Source organism: Vicugna pacos, unplaced genomic scaffold (assembly GCF_048564905.1).
Source record: "Vicugna pacos unplaced genomic scaffold, VicPac4 scaffold_21, whole genome shotgun sequence".
NCBI classification, from domain to species: Eukaryota; Metazoa; Chordata; class Mammalia; order Artiodactyla; family Camelidae; genus Vicugna; species Vicugna pacos.
Window position 1 is genome coordinate 17355653 of NW_027328742.1, and position 18041 is coordinate 17373693.

The 18041-nt window shown below is 48.5% G+C and overlaps 1 protein-coding gene across 1 annotated transcript in view; it reads left to right on the forward strand.

Annotated features, from left to right (window-relative positions):
• The window catches only part of LOC140694371 (unconventional myosin-XVI-like), a 124995-nt gene that overhangs the window by 64603 nt on the left and 42351 nt on the right, over nucleotides 1-18041 (forward strand). The window contains exon 10 of the mRNA XM_072957641.1: nucleotides 6188-7270. Within this exon, the coding sequence (XP_072813742.1) occupies nucleotides 6188-7270 (1083 nt within the window). The remainder of the gene's footprint in view (nucleotides 1-6187; nucleotides 7271-18041) is intronic.

Genomic DNA, 18041 nt, shown 5'->3' on the forward strand with positions numbered 1-18041 from the left:
GCAGTGGCTCTGTTCCCACCTTCATGCTGAAGGTGTCCAGAAAGTCGCAACTAACCACTTGTGCCATTTAAATTTAAAATAGTTAAAATTAAATAAAATTTAAAATTTAGTGCCTCAGTCCTTAGTTCCAAGTACTCAACAGCTGCAGGTGTGGAACTTCCCATCCTGCCAGAAGGTTCTAGCAGACAGCACTGATTTCAAATTCTTATTTCTATCACCAGGGCAACGCTGAGTTTTTGTTTTTTTTTTCCTGCGCCTAGTAACAGGTCCCACAATTATCCTTCTTCTGCAAAAGTTAGGGAGGAAATCTGTTCATTGATAAAAATGCTCTGTGAACACTCCTCACAAGAACAAGAACCACCAGTAGAGTTCAAGATCTTTTCCTTCACAAGTAAAACTGCTCATCCATTCAGAAGGTTGTCAGGTGAAAAGAGATCCGCGGAGAATGAAGGCCAAGAGTCTTGGAGGAGCCCGTGGTCAGGGTGCGTTGCAGTCCAGCCCTCCACACGCACCTCTCTCTCAGGTTTTCATCCAATAAACACGGAGTCGTAAAGCGAGGCGGGCCGGTGGGCTTGGGTTTTTTTCACTATCTTTGCGCCTGAAAAGCTGGAACCAGTTTTATGGGCTGGTAAATTTTAACACTTGTTTGCAAACTATTAACAAGCTGGAGCCAACTATTTGAAAGTCTGATTTTTAAAAGTCTGGGGTTGCTCTTTGCAAACGGAGACAAGGAAAGGAAGACCAGGGTCCCCACTTCACTTTTTCTTTGCCAGGGAGCTCTGAGCTGGGAGCTTTTCTAGAAAGTCGAGTCTTTAAATCCAGCGTGCTGGCCTTCTCCCCAGCACGGCGACGACTGGATGGTCAGGTTTCTCTTGGGCAGCTGTAGGCTCCAACATTGAACCCTGGCCACGTGACCTCCTCACTCACCTTCCTTCACGCTCCAGTAGCCCAGCCCTTACACATAACATCAGAGGAGGAATCCATATTTTTTCATCACTGTGCAGCCTCCCTGTGCTCCTTGGCGCTCTCTTCTCCATGCTGTCACTCCGCTTCTGTCATAATCCGTGTGGCCATTTTTCTTCCCCCTGGTCTCCGAGGCCCTCGGGGAGAGGCCAGGCTCGTGGAATACACTGAATTCATACGTGTTGAATGGACAGATCGTGAAACAGACAGTCACGTTCTCCTGTTACATCCAGTGACACGCTCTCAGGGCAGCGTTCAAGGAGAACCTCATTTCTGTCATATTTCAGGTGTTAGATGAAAATATAAAGGGGCTTCTGTGAAAAATAAGTCAGCAAACATGAAGGGTTACACTTTGGATCTTGCCAAATTGTGCTCGTTTTGATTGATTGATGACAAGCGAATTCTATTTTCATGAAAGCAGTACAAGAAATATATTTCTCTAACATTTATTTATTTGTTCTTAATGAGTATTTATTAAGTGCCTACTGTGGTCCAAATGCTATTCTAGAATAAATATATAAACAAGACAGTAAAAAAAAAAAGGAAGCTAACAGTATTTCCAAATTAAGCCACACAGCTAACCCATTCTTGTACTTACGTATATAAACTGTGTTTTGCGGGAAATGGAGCTGTATGAATATTTTCTTGATATACAAGCTTCTCTTTTCTTTTTTCTCACATATTTAATATGCAGACATCTCAGTCTGAGTGAGAAGGGGCCCCGATAACTCGTGTCTTGTTACAAAGTCACTGACACGCCTTGGCAAAAAATTCAAAGGGGAAGTATTTCGTACAAGAAAATTTTTATCTCCTAACAGAACTTAAAAATGACACAAGTCATCACACAGTAACTCCGGTAAGAGTCAAGTTTAAGAAATAATGAGAGGGCTGAGAATGTGGCATTTGTCCCTGAAGTTACTGTCAGGACAGTAAGACTTGCCTAAAGGTGGTCTGTGACCATGAAATATCCACCTGACCCCATCTCACTGACATCATCAACTCGTCCCAAATGCTTTGCCCGTGAGTCTTAGGACTCAAACAAATTGTTAAGAAAACTCTTCATGTGAATTCATTTTGAAGAGCCCTTAAGTGCATACTTGCAAGTGAACAGTTATCCAGGGCTTGTGTGGACACACGCACGCACACGCACACACGCACACGCAGGCACACAGGAACAGCCATGAAACCAGATTAGGCTCTGATTCTCTGACTGTGGTGGTCTCATTCTGGCTGATGCAGAAGGAAGCGCTCCAGGTCCCAGCCCAGACACTGCAGCTCGGCAGTCATGGGGTATTCCAGGAAGTGCGCTACCCACACTCTGTTAGGCACCCCAGGTGACCCGATACCGAGGGACCCCAGACCACGCTCTGCAGAACTCGTGATTAATTTCCGGTTCTGTGGTAATAACATGATGATGGTGGTGACAGCTGACACTTGCTAAGTGTCTAATCTGTGCCAAGCACTATGCTGAGTGTCTTCACTCCCTAGAACTACCTGATGGAGAGAGACTGTCATCCCTCTCCAGATGAGGATGTTGAGTCAGGGAGCAGTGTGTGTCCTGTCCCATGTCACACGCCCGAGCTTTGGACCCAGGCAGTCAGATTCTAGAGAGTCTGTTTCTCAACCACTTCCTGACAAGCCATGCTACTTTCATTTATAATCATTTAATACAAAAAAAACTTTTCTCTGCATCTAAAGCTTGCCTTGAGGGAATATCATATCAGCTATCCATTGTTGCTTAACACAGCCTCCAGACTTAGATATCTAAATAAAATGTCATCACTTTATTATTGTCTTAGGTTCTGGGTGTCTAGTGAGCTCATCTGAGTGGCTGTCACTCAAGGTCCTCCATGAAGCTGCAGGTGGTGGCTGGAATCGCCTGAAAGCCAGTCACTTGCATCTCTGGTGTCCTAGACATCTGGGGACTGGGACTCCTGGGCCATTTCTATGTCTAGGTGGCTCCTCCACTTGGTTTGAGTAGCCTGGCAGCTTCAGGGCAGCTGGACTTTTTCTAAGGAGAATCAGTGAGTCAAAGGCACATGCGCCAGGAAGGAGAATGCCCCAGGCGGGAACTGTATTATCCCTTATGAACCAGCCTTGGAAGTCAGGCGGCATCTCTTCCACCACTTCCATCCACCAGGCAGTCTCAAAGGCACATCTAGGCTTTAAAAAGTGAAATAGATTCTACCCCTTGGTAGGACTGGGAACATACTGTGGTTTTCAGAAAGTACAGACAGTCTCAGTCCATCCTCTGGACAAAACAATTCACATCCCACCTAAATATAAGAGGCACTCACGCCACCCCTCCCCCAGAGCCTCAGTCCATCATCACATCAAGTCAGTCCAGGGCCCAGATCACACCATTGAAATCAGATCCAGGTATCCTGGCTGCTCGGGTAAAGCCCCTTAGGTGGAGGCTCCCCCAGTACTGTCCCTAACTCTCTGAAGACAAGTTACCTGTTCTCTACACTACTTTTTGTTTGTGCCTTGATTAGGATGTAGTCCCAGTGTCTAGGAAGTGTTTTCCATAGCAGTTAGGGCCATGCTCTGGAATCTTGGCTTGCCTTTGGATATTATTTCCTCACCCACAAGAGGTGACTCCTGTTTGGTGCTGGTAGTTTTCTCAGCTTGACTGCTGCTCATAAAATTTTAAAGCACCGTAGCCTCTTTATTTTGTATTAACTCTACCCTTTTCAAGGCATAGCTGATACAATTCCTTTAAAAGCTTTGTGAGTTTCCTATGAATCAATTTATAATCCACTTCATTAGTCAAAAGCTACATCCACAAATCTTTTTAAGATAATCTCTTCTCTATGTTTTTTTTGTTTCTTTTTTTGTTTGTTTTATTTTGTTTTTTTTTTTTTTACCTGCAAGGTTTCTGTGGGGCAATACTCTTGATATTCTTAGAAGTCCTGTGGTTTTGTTACTTTGAAAGGGTCCAGTGAAGGGCCACCTTAAATCTTTCTGAGGTCTTAATAAAGGGGTTTATAGTCACCTTGGCTTCATCTTTAGATCGTGTTTCCCTGAAAATGCCCGAGATTTATTCTCTGCTTACAAATCATTTCTTAACTTCAGAGCTTTTTGCTATCTGGATGGCCTGGCAGTGAGAAACAATTTTATTTTCAAACTCAGAAAGTCCAAACTCCTTTATAGTTAATAGTTCTTTCTTTAGATTATCTGTTTTTCTGTAGGCAGCTGGGAGAATCTAGGGGGCCGCTTTTACACCCTAAAAACCTCCCTACTTACATCATCCAGGTCCACAGGTGTGTCATCCAGTTCCCACTTTACTGCAGGTGACAGTGTTGCTAAACTTTCCACAAAGGTGTAAAAAGGCTTATGTTTCCTTCAGGACCCAGTGTCTTCCTCACTTTCCTTTAAACCTCACCAAGAGCTTTCCTGAGGGTCACGCTTCTGCTAATAGTCTCTTCAAGACTCCCCTGGTCTCCATGACCCTGTAATAGCAACATTACAATTGTGTCTGGTTCACTGGCTTTCTGGAAGAAGCTTACGAGTGGCTGTGTCTTAGCACGTTGAAAGCCTGGGGTAATGCTCTTCTGTGACAGAATGTGCAGTTTGGGTATTCTGTGCTCTTAAAAGTTGGCTGCTTTGGGGGAAACCCTGAATATACTGGCATTCAAAGATGTCCCCTGAGTTAGAAAATGAACTGTGTCCTTTTCCATTCTCACTTGGAGGGCTGCCGTTTGTTCCATGCTTGCAGGGTGTCAGCATCTGAGCTCAGCCCTGACATGCAGTGTCTGTTTTACCTCTGAGAGAGTCACTGATATCACCCCGTTATGCATGACTGCACTGAAGCCTGGAGAGATTTGATCAAGACCTCTTTTTAAATTGTAATTTGCACCAGTGCCATCCCTGCAAACACACACAAACACACAATTCTGTGACCCTTTATGGCCAATGGTTCCCACTTCATAGCGCACCCTAACATGCTATAGTATTTGCTCATTTGTTCTCTTTACTTCTTTTTTATTGTCTGACACACCTCCCAGTGGGGCAGAGGAAGGCGGGGCGCACTTTCTGTATATTCACTAATGTGTCTCAATAAATACCAGCTAAAGGCATGCCTAGAATGATACCAGCTAAAGGCATGCCTAGAATGCCATAAAAAAACAGCCGTAGTGGGACGTGAATCCAAGTCTATCTGATTCCAAAGCCTTTCTTGTTAACCCTCAGAGTGGAGTTGTCACCCCAGAAGTGGAGATGGGACTCCCATCACATGTGCAGTCATCATGAGAGAAAACTCCAGCTGCCCTGAATCACTCAGGAACGCAGCACAGTTAGACGTACTTATTTATATCAAGAATTCCTACAGATTCACAAAAGACCAAATTTGTAAAGTAGTTAAAGATTTTTGAGAAGTTTTGATATTTCAGTAATTTTCTAAAATTAACATCTCAGTGTCCAGAGAAATTAGATTTAATAAAATCTTCCATAATTTATAGTAAATAAATGAGAAAGAGAAGTCTTTTAGAATTTTTTAACTTAAACATGAATAAATGTTTTGAGTCATATTTAAATAGTCTTTCTGCCTCTTTGAAAGTTAGTTCATACTAATAATATTATGCTCATTTGTTTTCTTAAATACTTTCCCTTTTTTCAGCTTAAGAAGTTCTCACTTAAGTTCTTTAATATTAGCCTCTTCACTTCCCTGTTAAAGCTGTTAGGATTCAAATATATTAGTTAGTGGTGAAACTTGCCCTTGGCATAATTTTAACAAGGTCCTTTTTGGAAAACTGGTCTGTCCACGCACGTAGCTGTGGGCGTCGGTGTTGGCTGTGTTCGTTTCAGTCTGAATGATCGGCCGAGGCGTCTCCGCAGGAGGCACCCACCGGGGCCAACTCGCTGCGCTGCTTGTCCTCCCTAGGCTTCCATTTCCTCGTCTCTGAAATCGTGAGGATGGGGCAGCCAGTGGTCACTTAGTTCTAACCTGCGGCAGGCCCGAGCGCAGGTGCCAGCAGGTGCCAGCAGCAGCGCGGCCCCTCCCCCGCCCGCGGCTGGCCTTCCTGGGCCTGCTTGGGTCCCCCCTGGGGGTTGTCCTGCAGCTGCACGATCAAATCTCGCTCTCCTCTTGGCAGCGGCGGGCCGTGTGGGGAGACCTGGGCCCCTGAGGGTGGAGGGGCGCAGGCCGGGTCCTCGGGGTCGGGGGTCCCGGCGGCTCCGCCAGCCGGGCCGCCTCGCACAGCCACCCTCTCTGTCCCTCGCGCAGGCCTCGCCCGGCCGCGGCCGCACAGCGATGACTACAGCGCCATGAAGAAGATTCCGCCCCGGAAGCCCAAGAGGAGCCCGCACACCAAGCTCAGCGGCTCCTCGGAGGAGATCGCGGGCGCGCGGCAGGGCGCGGCCGGGGCCGGGGGCGCGCGATGCGGAGGGTCCGGCCCGCAGCGCGCCCGGGGGGTCCCCGCGCCCCCCGCGCCCCCCGCGCGCGAGCCCGAGCCCGAGCCCGTGTACATCGAGATGCTGGGCCGCGCCGGCAGCCCCGAGCAGGCCGAGGCCGTGTACGAGGAGATGAAGTACCTGGCGCCCCCCGACGACCCCGGCGGCCGCGGGGTGGGCGCCTCTGCGGCGTCCGCGTCGCCGCCTCTGCCGCGCGAGGCTCGCGGCCCCTTCCTCCCGGAGGACGGCGACGCCGGCAGCCCCGCGCCTGGGCCCGGCAGGGACGCGTGCGACATCCCCGCGCCCTTCCCCAACCTGCTGCCGCACCGGCCCCCGCTCCTCGTGTTCCCCCCCACCCCGGTCACCTGCTCCCCCGCGTCCGACGAGTCGCCCTTGACGCCCCTGGAGGTGAAAAAGCTGCCGGTCCTGGAGACCAACCTCAAGTACCCCGTGCAGCCCGAGGGCGCCAGCCCCCTGTCCCCCCAGCACCCCAAGAACCCCAAGGGGGACGGCGACCGGCCCGTGTCCCCCGGCGCGCACAGAGCCTCCCCGCCCCCCACGCCCCCGCCCGCGCCCCCCGCCGCCCCCCGGCTGCCCGCACACTTCACCTTGGTGCCCGAGCCCGGTGTGGGGAGGCCCGGGGCCCCCGCAGACCCGCCCAAGGGCCCCCCGAAGCTGGACTCGGCCCAGGCGGGGGCGCCCTGCAGTCCCTTCTCCAAGATCCCCTACTCACCTGGGAAGGCGGCCTGGGCCGACCACAGGAAGGCCCACCCCGGCGCCCCCTCCCCGGTGCCCTGCAGCCCCCCGAACTCCAGGCCTCTGGGCAGCCCCCTGGACGAGCTGGCCAGCCTCTTCAACTCGGGACGGAGCGTGCTCCGGAGGTCGGCGGCCGGGAGGAGAATCCGCGAGCCCGAAGGTGAATCGCGCGCACTGGGTCGTTAGGTCCCTGGGTCTAGGTGTGCGGATGTCCGCTCAGATCCAATTTAAGTCATGTTTGAGGTGATGGTGGTGGTCGTTATGAGCAGATAACGACTTAAAAAGTCTTGTGCAACCCGTAAGGCCAAGGAGATAAGAACCAATATTTCTGTTTTGTAGATAAAAGTTTACCGTCTGAAAATACGTAGCGCTAAACTGGGTTTAACGCAGCCTGTGACTTGGTAAGAATTAGACAGAGCAAGATTCAGCTTGAGCCACTGATGTCTGGTTCCTAATAATACTCATTTCCAACATGGACACGGCGTTTTTGTGACACTGTGGTGCGGGCCCCTCGGCTGTGCAGTTCGCAGTTGCCCCTGGAGTGTCCTCCGTCTCGTTTCCCACCTCGCTTCCGCTTCAGGTTCCTGGGTTGACCGCCTGTCCAGTGACTGCCTTACACTCAGGACCACTCACTTTGTATTGTTTTGAACGAATGATTTTTTTTTTCTTTTGCTTGTATACCGCACTCAGAACGCTTTAACTCAGTTCTGTTAAATCCGCATCTTGTCCTAAGCAGCTCAGCCTAACGCCTGGTTAGCCGTTGACAGTCCAGTCAGGTGAGCTCAGGGCTAGGCTGCGGCGGCCGGAGGCTGTTGCCTGTGTTACAGAGTGTTTCTTTAGTGTCCCTGTAAAAGCGGAGCTTACTGAGCAGAAGAATCCTCACTGAGAGCTTTCTGCTCATCTCTTGTTTGTAGTTAACCACATGCGACAACGAGGCCTTTGTGCCAAAGGTGCTGTTTGGTCACAGAGTCTCTTAATAATCATAAAAAAGATAGTCATCTTCCAAAAAACATCCTAAGTCTTTTATGCAAAAAGTTGTCCAATGTTCTGTGTTTCAGGGAAGAATTACATCAATATAAAGTGTCTTCTCTTTAAGGAAGTTGTACCAGGTCCCTCAGTCATGATGCCATTAACCCGAATGTGGATGCCAACTCTTAACATCTGCATTTTACAGAGGTCGGGAGCTTCAAAGCGAGGAGGTTAAACACCTTCCTTAAGGTCAGGTGGTAGAGTGGAAATAAAAATTTGACTTATGACGTAATGTTCTGTTGTAGACATTAGACTGCTCTTTCTCCTAAAGAAAATAACAAATACGTTGGCTTTCCTCATTTGAGGAGGTCCAAAAACTCCGGCAAATCTAGAAAACATTCTGAATAAGTGAAAAGTAGGTCAAAGCTAAGAACACTTAGCAAATGAATGAACCACCTACTCCCTCTTACTCTTCAGACAAATCAACTAATTGTTTAGCTAACAATTTCTTCTTAATTATAGGCCATTAATAAATGAAATTGTCCTTGTAAGCAGGAGATTGTTTGAATTTCCCAAATCATGTGTTTCATTCCAATGAACGACATGGAAATCTAAGGGAACAGCATTAAAGGAACAAATTAATATTTGCTTTTAGATATATATATGTATTTTAATATATGCTTATTAAGACCGCATAAACCTCATTTTACTATAGATGGGAGTTGGGTGAATTCACCTTGGCTCTATTCAAGAAAGTGAAGTTACTGAATTTCTAGACATGCGTCATGGTTTGGAAATCCCTAAGTCTAGGCTCTGAGCAGAGTGGGTTACAGGGAGGCCCCCAGGCGGGGTGCAGGGACGTGCTAATCATGTTTCCCGTGGAGGCTCTAGCCAGCATTTGAGAACACACAGCCAAACCTCAAGAACAACATCATCGTTAGTGCAACTCTAAAATTACGAAACATCTATTTTCCTACCGTGGGCTTTTACAGAACGTTCTTTATTTTGAAAAGATTGACTTGAGCCACTTAGGATTTTCTCACAAGTAGACGAATTGGCAGCACCTGCCCTGGCGCTGCAGTCAGAGACCAGGTCAGCCCCATGGGCCAGGCGTCGGGGGTTCCAGCAGTGCAGCTGAGAACTCTGTGGTTCTGGATGGTCCACGGCGAGCGGAATACGCTTCCCAGCTTGCAGGCTGTATTCTCACGGGATGGGCAGGTTTTAGAATGTAAAAGGGGCTTAATAAGAAGACATGGAAGAAAAAGATAGTCTTAACATTGGAGCTGCTTATATGATTATTAAGGTTTACACCATTTGATCCTGAAGCCAATAATCCATTTCTTCTGAATGAATTGCGTGGCTGTTATTAATGATTTACTGTCGTCTTGGGACTCCTTTCCTTTAAAGTTCTAAATCTTCTACCTTCCCTTCTTTATACTTAAAGAGATTTGTCTTTTCACCTGAAATAGCTTTCTTACCCAAGAACCCAGTGGGTGGCTAATTCAGCCTCAAGGCACCTAAATTAATTACAGCTCATTTCTTGGATATTTGTGAGATGGGGAAATTGTACTGCACGTTTGCAGAAGGGTTCAAAATATTCCCCTTGCTTCTTTGGAAAGTGACCTTGAGGAGATTAAACTGCTCCTTCTTACCCTGCTAGAGATATTCCAGTTAAAATATTCAGGAGGGTGAACTGTGGGTAGGAAGTGAGGGCCTTTGGTGTTTAATTCCACTCCATAGACTTAGATGTGGGATTCTATAAACACGATGTTTCTCAAAACAGTTCATTCTCTATAGACTCTTGGATATTCGATTTGAGGCACACCAAGTCACAGAAATTCCAAGAATCCAGGATGCAGATACAGAAAAATGGTGATTGTGCAGGTGGTAGGTGTGTCTGTAACCTGAGACAAGTCATACAGCAGCAAGTCACAGAAGTGCCCGCTCTGCCCCAGGCATCATTTTAATAACCTGCTTAATTCTCGCAAGACTAAACGCTGTCTGCTGCTAGTATCCCATTTGACAGATGGGATAACTAAGGCACAGAGATTAAACTTGCTCAAAGTCTCTTTCCTTTGAGAGACATAGCCTGACTTGAATGCAGTGGAACGTGTTCCACAAACTCAAAAATGCCATATGTGTCTTTTACAGCCCATGGGTGTATGTATACAATTTTGGAATACTGTCTGGGGGCCACTTGGCCCTTAAAAGTAAGAACGACTAAGTGTTAAAATTGTCTATGCCTTTCTGTTTATTCTGTTCATTCACAAAGTGTTTTTCAACTGATTCTATAATATGATTGATGTTCTTATGCTAATTATTGATAGTTGCTCAGTTTCAAAAATTATGAGACCAAATTCAAATGAAGGGGGAGAGTCATTGGCTTGTTTGGGCCACCAGGGTGTGCCATTGCTCCAAATGGCACTGAGGCAGCTGGTTGTTTATCTGGAAGGAGAAATAAAATGAGTCTGTTATTCTGGACCTAGTGAAAAAGATCAGGATGCACAGACATTGACAGAGATGCGGGCCACCTCGGAAATCTGAGAAGAAAGTGGAGGAGCTTGATTTGCAGAATACTCTGTAAAAGACAGTATTGTATTACTTTCTGATACTGTGTGTGTTTAGTTTATATGATGTACAGAGGTAGTTAAAAATCATACTGACAACAAAATATGTACACACAATATTTCTTTGCATATAGTAGGTATTTATTAAATGCATTTGATGAAAACCTACCTTTAAAAAAGCAGTTTGACTTATAAATATATCTGATAAATCTAGCCCTTGTGGCATTTTTACTTAAAAAAAACCACTTAAGCCAAATGGAAATTACTCCTAATTTCAAGCATTTTATTTTATTGCATTAACATTCCAAATAAGAGTGTTCTGAGTTTTTAAATCAGAGTATTATATAAATGAATTTTTTTACAGTATGATACTTGATTCCATAAAGCCATTTACTTTAAAAAGAATTCTTTTTAAAGTTGGTTTTATGGAAAATTTCAAACACATTTAAAAGTAAGGAGAACAGACTAACGAACTCTCTCTAGGGCCAATTCTGTCTCGTCTTCACTCCTGCCCAGTTCCCTCTGCCGTCATCGGATTGTTTTGAAGTATGTCCCAATGTCAAATCAATTTATTAATAGATATTTATAAATATTTTATTATAGAAGTCCTTTAAAAAATAAAATATTTATTCTTAAGTCACTGTAATTAGCATAGACCAATCAATCCGTTTGAGCTTCACGGATGTGAGATTTCTGCTCAGGATGGAAGCCTGCCTCTGGACACTGGAACATCGTTTTTCATGATATAAACAAAATAATTCTCAGGAGTGAGCTTCCCCTGCAACAACAGTGGCCGGCAAGCTCTCCCACAGGGACTTCAAGAGGCTCAGAGCACAGCCCCGGCCGTGGGCAGCCATGCAGACCACTTTCCCACAACAACAACAACAACAAAAATGTGGATTTCTAAGTATCGCATCCAAACAGAGCTAAGTACGAAATGTCAGCATTTCATCGGACATATAGTTGCATCTTAAATCAATATTTTATGAGGTCTTGATGTTTGTCTGCCAAATTAAGCACAATTACTTATGCATTGTTTAGTTACAAGAAGATGCTCCAGAATCACCACAATATCACAGAATCACAGGCGGAGACCTACGGTCCGCTCAGGGATAGTGTCGGTAAACTGCCACTCTCTGCTCCTGGTGTTTGAAACAGAAGTTTCGACGGTGTCTTCACTTAATCTGTGATGCAGTCTAATGAGATTGCAGCCTGAGAACTCGGTCCTCCGTAGGCAAATCTCCACATCCCATAGCGGGATGCAGGGCTTGCCGCCCCGGAGGCTTCGTGCCGCCTCGCCGGCGCTGCATCCTGTGCCGAGCCCTTCCCCTCTCACTCCCCACACGCTTTGCTTTCTCTCCATGGTGATTTATTTGTGGGGAGGGCGGTAGCCGGAGGCTTCAGGAAAATTATAGAGGGCGTGGACGGACAGGCACATAGTTTACTGATGTGTTGTGGGGTGTTTTCCTGCCTCGCGTGAAGATCTCCCTCCCCTGAGAGTGAGGAATGCCTCCGTGTTCTGGAGCCGTTTGAAATCAACACGAGATTTCCCTCATTTTCCGAATGAGCAGGTCTTTGGGCAAGTCCTCTGCTTGTCACTCAGTGGACGCCAGGCAAGGATGAGCCAGAGAAAGGTGCTCCCCCCACCCCGGCCCCCGCCTCCGCCGTGTGTCAGTGAATCTGAGCTTTGACGTAAGGAGAGTCACTCTCTCTGTGAGAAAAGGCTTGCTTCACCCACGTCCTGGCCCCTCCGCGCTGACGGACAGCATCTGAGTTTGGAAATCGCAGCCGTGCCTCGCCACGTCTCTGCTTCCCCAGACGTCCAGCACACACAATACTTAGGCCATCTGCACTTGGACGAGAGCTTTCCGCTGGCGTAAGCTGATCAGCAGCCAAACTGACCTACGTTAGGAGCACAAAGCTCTTGGTCCTCTGTGTTAATTGGACGTTTTTACAAAAGAACCTATGCTTTGTTGTGAATGTTCATGAGGTTTTTTTCTCACACTTTACAGCGCCTTCTCTCAGGAATTCACACGGGGAGATCGTGCAACCAGCGACCTGTATTAACTTGTACAGCGGACTCCCTCGCAGTCATCCAAGAAGTATCTACTTAATGCGAGTGCAGGGCTTGCTACTGGGAACCAAAGAAGAGAGAGAATCGGCGTGCCCTGCCCTCTCACAGACACCGGGGGACAGCTGGGTCCACCCCATTTCAGTGAGGGACAGTCTAGCAGGAAGCGGCTTTACCTGGGGGGCCACAAACCATTCGTGGGGCCGTGGCTGAGCCCCAGGCGGCCTGGGGGCCTCGAGCTATGCTTGTTCCTTGTTTGGGGAGAGACTTCACAGGCTTCATCCGATGCTCACAAAGTGTCGGCGACCTGGGTGGAGTGCAGGGCCCTTCCCTGCAGCAGACGGGCACAGGTGGTGACGGCGGCTGGGAGGAGGAGTGCGTTGCCACTGTGGAGTCTAGGAGAGCCCGGTGCCAGGGCCGACCTCGAGCAGGACAGGTGATGCGTGAGGATGGTGGGGCACGGAGTTCCCCGGGTGCAGAAGGAAGGGTTAGATATGGCAGCCGGAGTTGCTGATGTGGGGTGAGCCCTGCCCCTGAATGTGTGCTCAAGGTACCTGGTCCTTTTAGCTGGGAGCATGAGACCAGAGAGGGCTACTGGTCTGCATGGACACAGACCAGGTGTGTTTTCGACCTGGACACTTGGCGGCAAGACCCGGCATCCTCTCGCACGTTCCTCTTCTGTCTTGCGAGCATTCAGCATTAACCCCTGGGGTCGCTCCTACAGAGCCGGCCGGGAGCCAGAGGGCGAAGGTAAACCCAACGGAGGGCAGCAGTCCTAGGTACGTGCGTGTGACCTCCGACAGCGGGAGGTGCTCAGAAGCACCACGGAGCGCGTGGTCGCGGCACTCTGTGAACAGCTGACATTTGTAAGTGGCTCTTTCCTGTCGGCCAGCGTGCTGACGTCCCTTGTCCCTGGGTCCTGTCTCCGAGACCAGCGGAGCAGGTGTCAGCCTCCCCATTTACTCATGAGCACTCAGGGACTCGGAGGGGTTAGGTGGCTTTCCCATAATCGCAGAAACTAGTCATTCCCAGGGTCAGAAGTCAAGCACGTCCCTTTTCTCCCAAACCCTGGATTCTTCCTATTATAGCATTCTTCATCTCCAAAAACAAACAAACAAACAAAAACCAATTAAAATGTAGGAATGATGCAAAGGCCCTGTCTCAGGAAGTCACTCCCTTCTGAAGGTAAACGTGAACTCCTCACCGGGAGATCTGGGACGAGGGCACAGAAAACTCAAAAAAAGCCACATGCAGCTGCTGGGCATGCTCCTGAGGGACATGCAAGGGCCGTTTTCACCTGAGAGGAGGTTCTTTCAGTGCCGCTTTTCTATAAAACCTCTCCGCTCTCCTGTCGCACAAAGCACCCGCTTTGGGTCAGGGACGCACAGCACACAGGCTGCGTCAGAGTACGTCCTCACCTTCAAAGACCGGCTCCTGGCCTTCTGTCTCCCTTTGTCTCAGCCTCCGTGAGGGCTTGCTGGGCACAGCGCCTGCCTACAGGGAAGCGGCCATTCACGGAGGTTGCATTCTTTGCAGAGTGCCCACCCAGCGCCTTTCCTGAAGGAAGTATTTGACTCTGCAGGATGTGAGCGGCCGTCCTGGTCGTGGGGCATCTCAGATGCCTGCTCAGGACCAGCCGGAAGGTAAAGGTGTAGCGACCCTCACCTCGTCCCCGGAGCCGTGCTGAGGGCCGCAGGGTGGTCAGCCGTGGTCCTCGGCAGCTGCCGGGAGCAGGGCGGGAGAGCGGACACACCCAGCGTAGCTCTCCTCGTCCATCTCTACGGCAGCTTCTGGTTTTCTAAATTATGTGGTTGCGGAAGCAGAGAGATAACAGTGAACTTAGAAACACGGCTGAATGAGAAATTAGTGTCGGGCCCCGACTCAGAGCCCTGCAGCACATGTTTGCTGGGAGAATCTTCAGCTCTTCAGGTCTCCTGAGCTGGGCACCTCCACTGGGTCCTGCTACCTCGTTATTCTTGGAAACCCAGAAGCAAAACCAAGTGGAGAGTTGTGACAATTAAATATTTAGATCAACTGATCAAAACGTTACCCTCTGAATAGTGTGAGTTGTCTGGGGAAGTTTCCTTAACACATTGGCCGTGCAGCTGCAGCTGGTAGCACGCAGCCGTCCCGGGGACTCGCATCTTGCATAAATAGTTCTTCATCTTGAGATGAGCCAAAGGAGGCTGGGGAGCCGGCGCAGCTGGGCTGTTCTCCGAGGCCCCGTCCGTGGGAGGAGACTCCATTGTACCTGGAAATCTGGGGGAAAAAGGCAGTCTTTTCAGAAGCGGATTATTTTTCATAACCAGGAAATATTTTTCATACCGTCAAGCCGTTAAAGCAAGCGGCCATTGTGTACGGTGGGTCTCTCTGCTAGATTCTGAATTAAACTCCCACTGGGGGCTCCGAAGAGAAACCCAGGGCTTTATCCTCTAAGCCACTGGAGACGCTCCGTAAGCAAGTTAATAAAGACCTTCCTGACCATCTGCATCTCATTCTTGCCACATAATACAATGTCCTGGGGTTTCCTTCCTTTTGTGAAGAAATGCTTGGAAGAGACATGGTGCGTGGAATGTTTTCCTAAAGATGGGCTGGCTTGCTACCCTGTTCTCTCCTTCCATATGAGCACTGGAAGAAAAAACCCTGTTTCTTAATTACCTAAGAGTGTTTAGGTCCTTTATGCCAGTTGAGTCATTTTTTATGATTAATTCTCAGATTAGCCTAGAAAACTCCACACCATCTGAGAGTGAGCTCTCTTTGGGGTCACGGTACCCAGTGCGCCATCCCAGGAGCCAGCAGTCCCCCTCCTACCCACCCACCCACCGTATGCAAACCTTCTCAGACCCTCTCTTAGCCTGGCTTTCTCTCCTTTCTTCTTTTGATTTCTCCTCAAAATCTGCAGTTTCATACTTAGTGTGCATTTGCAATTACTGGGCCATCGCAATTTCACGTGCAGTGAATACACGTTAATTGTAACAGGACAATAGACAACACTCTGGTTCGGTTCCTCCCACGTAGATGATGAGGTCCTGAAATAGGCAGGGCCCAGACCAGGCAGGTGCGAGCTGGACGTGCGCTGACATGCGTTTCCAGCGGAACACTCCCTTTGCCAGTTCCCGGGGAGGCCGTGCATCGCCCAGAGTCCTGCAGAGCCTCCAGAAGAGCCACTCCACACCCAAACTCCACTCCGGCTCATGATCAAATATACTCTTCCAAAAAAAAAAAAAACCCACAAATGTCCATCTTAAAGAAGGGAAGGACTGACGGGTACATCAGAGGTCCCACAGGAAAAATTCCCAGGCATGTTTGGATCTGGGTTTTATTACTCTCTTTGATGTGGAAAGACCCAGGAGGTAAGAGACGGAAGACTTGAGCAAAGCAATGGGTGAAAACTGCCCCTCTGCAGGCATTTGCATGTCACTGAAAAGCAAAGTAAAACTCGCAGCCCTTAAATGACTTCCTGAAGTCACGTTTGTTCGTTTGTTCGCTGAAGTTACCTTTGCTTAATTCCAGTTCTCAGGTGAGGCCACCAGCCGATGGGGCCAGGCTGGTTTTAGACGCAGGATGAGGGGGTGGCATATAGAGCACAAAGGACTAGTTTAACATAGGGTGACCCCCACAATACTTCTCCCCGTTCACTTTATCTTTTTTTCAAGTAAATGACTGATGCTCAGTGGCAGATCTGTAGTGCAAAAAGAGTGATTTTCAAAAATTTTTCATGAGAATTGTATTAACTTTATTTTGTCTCTTGGTATTTAACCACTTCTATGTGTGGCTCGGAATGGGGCCCCTCTTGGAGTTTTAACAGATAAATTGCTTTAAGAATAACTCCTTCAGTCCTTTATAAAGATGTAGTCTGCACTCGCTCCATTTCAGGGACACTGTCGTCTGCTCCCATCTTCACATGCTGTCCTGGTGCCTTCTGGGCATCCCTGTCTCCACCAAGCAGACCTCAGCACAAACTGAGATGTGGCTGCATCACTTACGTGTCGTACAAGACAGTCAAACTCTGATTGCTGGCATTCATTTCACTGATGGCGTTGCAGCCACGGGGGGAGTCTCCTCTGCTCACTTACTCAGGCTTGAAATCACGTCTGATGGACGGAGGCTGGGATGCTGACATGGGACAGCGGCACTATGCTTCTAGATGATGGGGAGGGATCAAAAAAATGTCTTTTTAATCTGATGATCATTAGAAAACTCAGGGATGTGGTCCAGCTGCCAATCAGAGAGCATTCCCCTTGCTGCAGGGATCGAATCCATCCTAGGAACTCTGTAATGATTTTAGGGAAGACGGTCCATTTTTTAGATAATAAAATCATTCTATGACATGGCCGCCAAGACATACAGTTCTTCTCAGAATTTAAACCATCAGAGGTTCACCTCAGGCAAAGAGATTCAACTCGCCGTAGAATTGTGTGTTGCTGTTTGCTACCTGCCTCAAGTTTTCAAAAGGTTTTGGAAAAGTCATTTAATAAGAAAGGGGAGCTTCATTCATCTGTTCAGAAAATGCATTGAGGGTCTGTTTTGCGCTGGGCATTGTAATAAGTTGTATGGATTTTAAAAGTGAAATACAGGGTCTGCTGGGAAGCCGCTCACAGCAGGGAAACATGGAAAATCCAAGGCACCAGGTAGCGAGGGAGGAAGTGAGTGAGGACACCATTCATGTTTCTCCAAACACTGCCTACCCTTAATGCCTGTGAAACACTGCATTTTTATTCGATTCATGCAACTCTCTTTCGTTTTAAAATGTTTACTGTGACCCACTACACTGATTTCCCAAATATGACTTTGAAACACTGGTCCGGAGGGTAGGATTTAGATGGAGGGGTGACGAGACTGTAGGCAGACCCCTCCCTCCGGCTGAGGCAGCGTGAGCTGCATCAGGACTGTGAGGAGGAGGGTTCAGAGCAGGGCAGATGCCATCAGTAAGTGACGCTTGGGGGAGCGACACCAGGGTGCGTGGAGAGGCGCTTCTATGTTCATTTGCATGTAAACATGTATACTTCACAAATGGTTAATGAGAAACGCTTACTTGCAGGCGTTCAAGGAGGGGACCCCATCTCCTGGCTGGCTCGGGGGGTCTCCTCCTACAGCCCGGGGTGAAAGGCGGGCCCACGGGAGACCCCGGTCAGCCCTTTCCCACGGGGTCCCAGTGGCTCATCCATCCTGAGTAACTGGCATCCGTGCTGTGACAGCTCCCGGGAGACTCAGTCACCTGCACGTAGGGATGGAGGCCAAGGGAGTTAGAAACGCCAACCAGTCTGCCCAGGGAGGGACCCAGTCGCAGGAGCCAGCGGAGAAGGAGGCACGCGGCTCGAGGA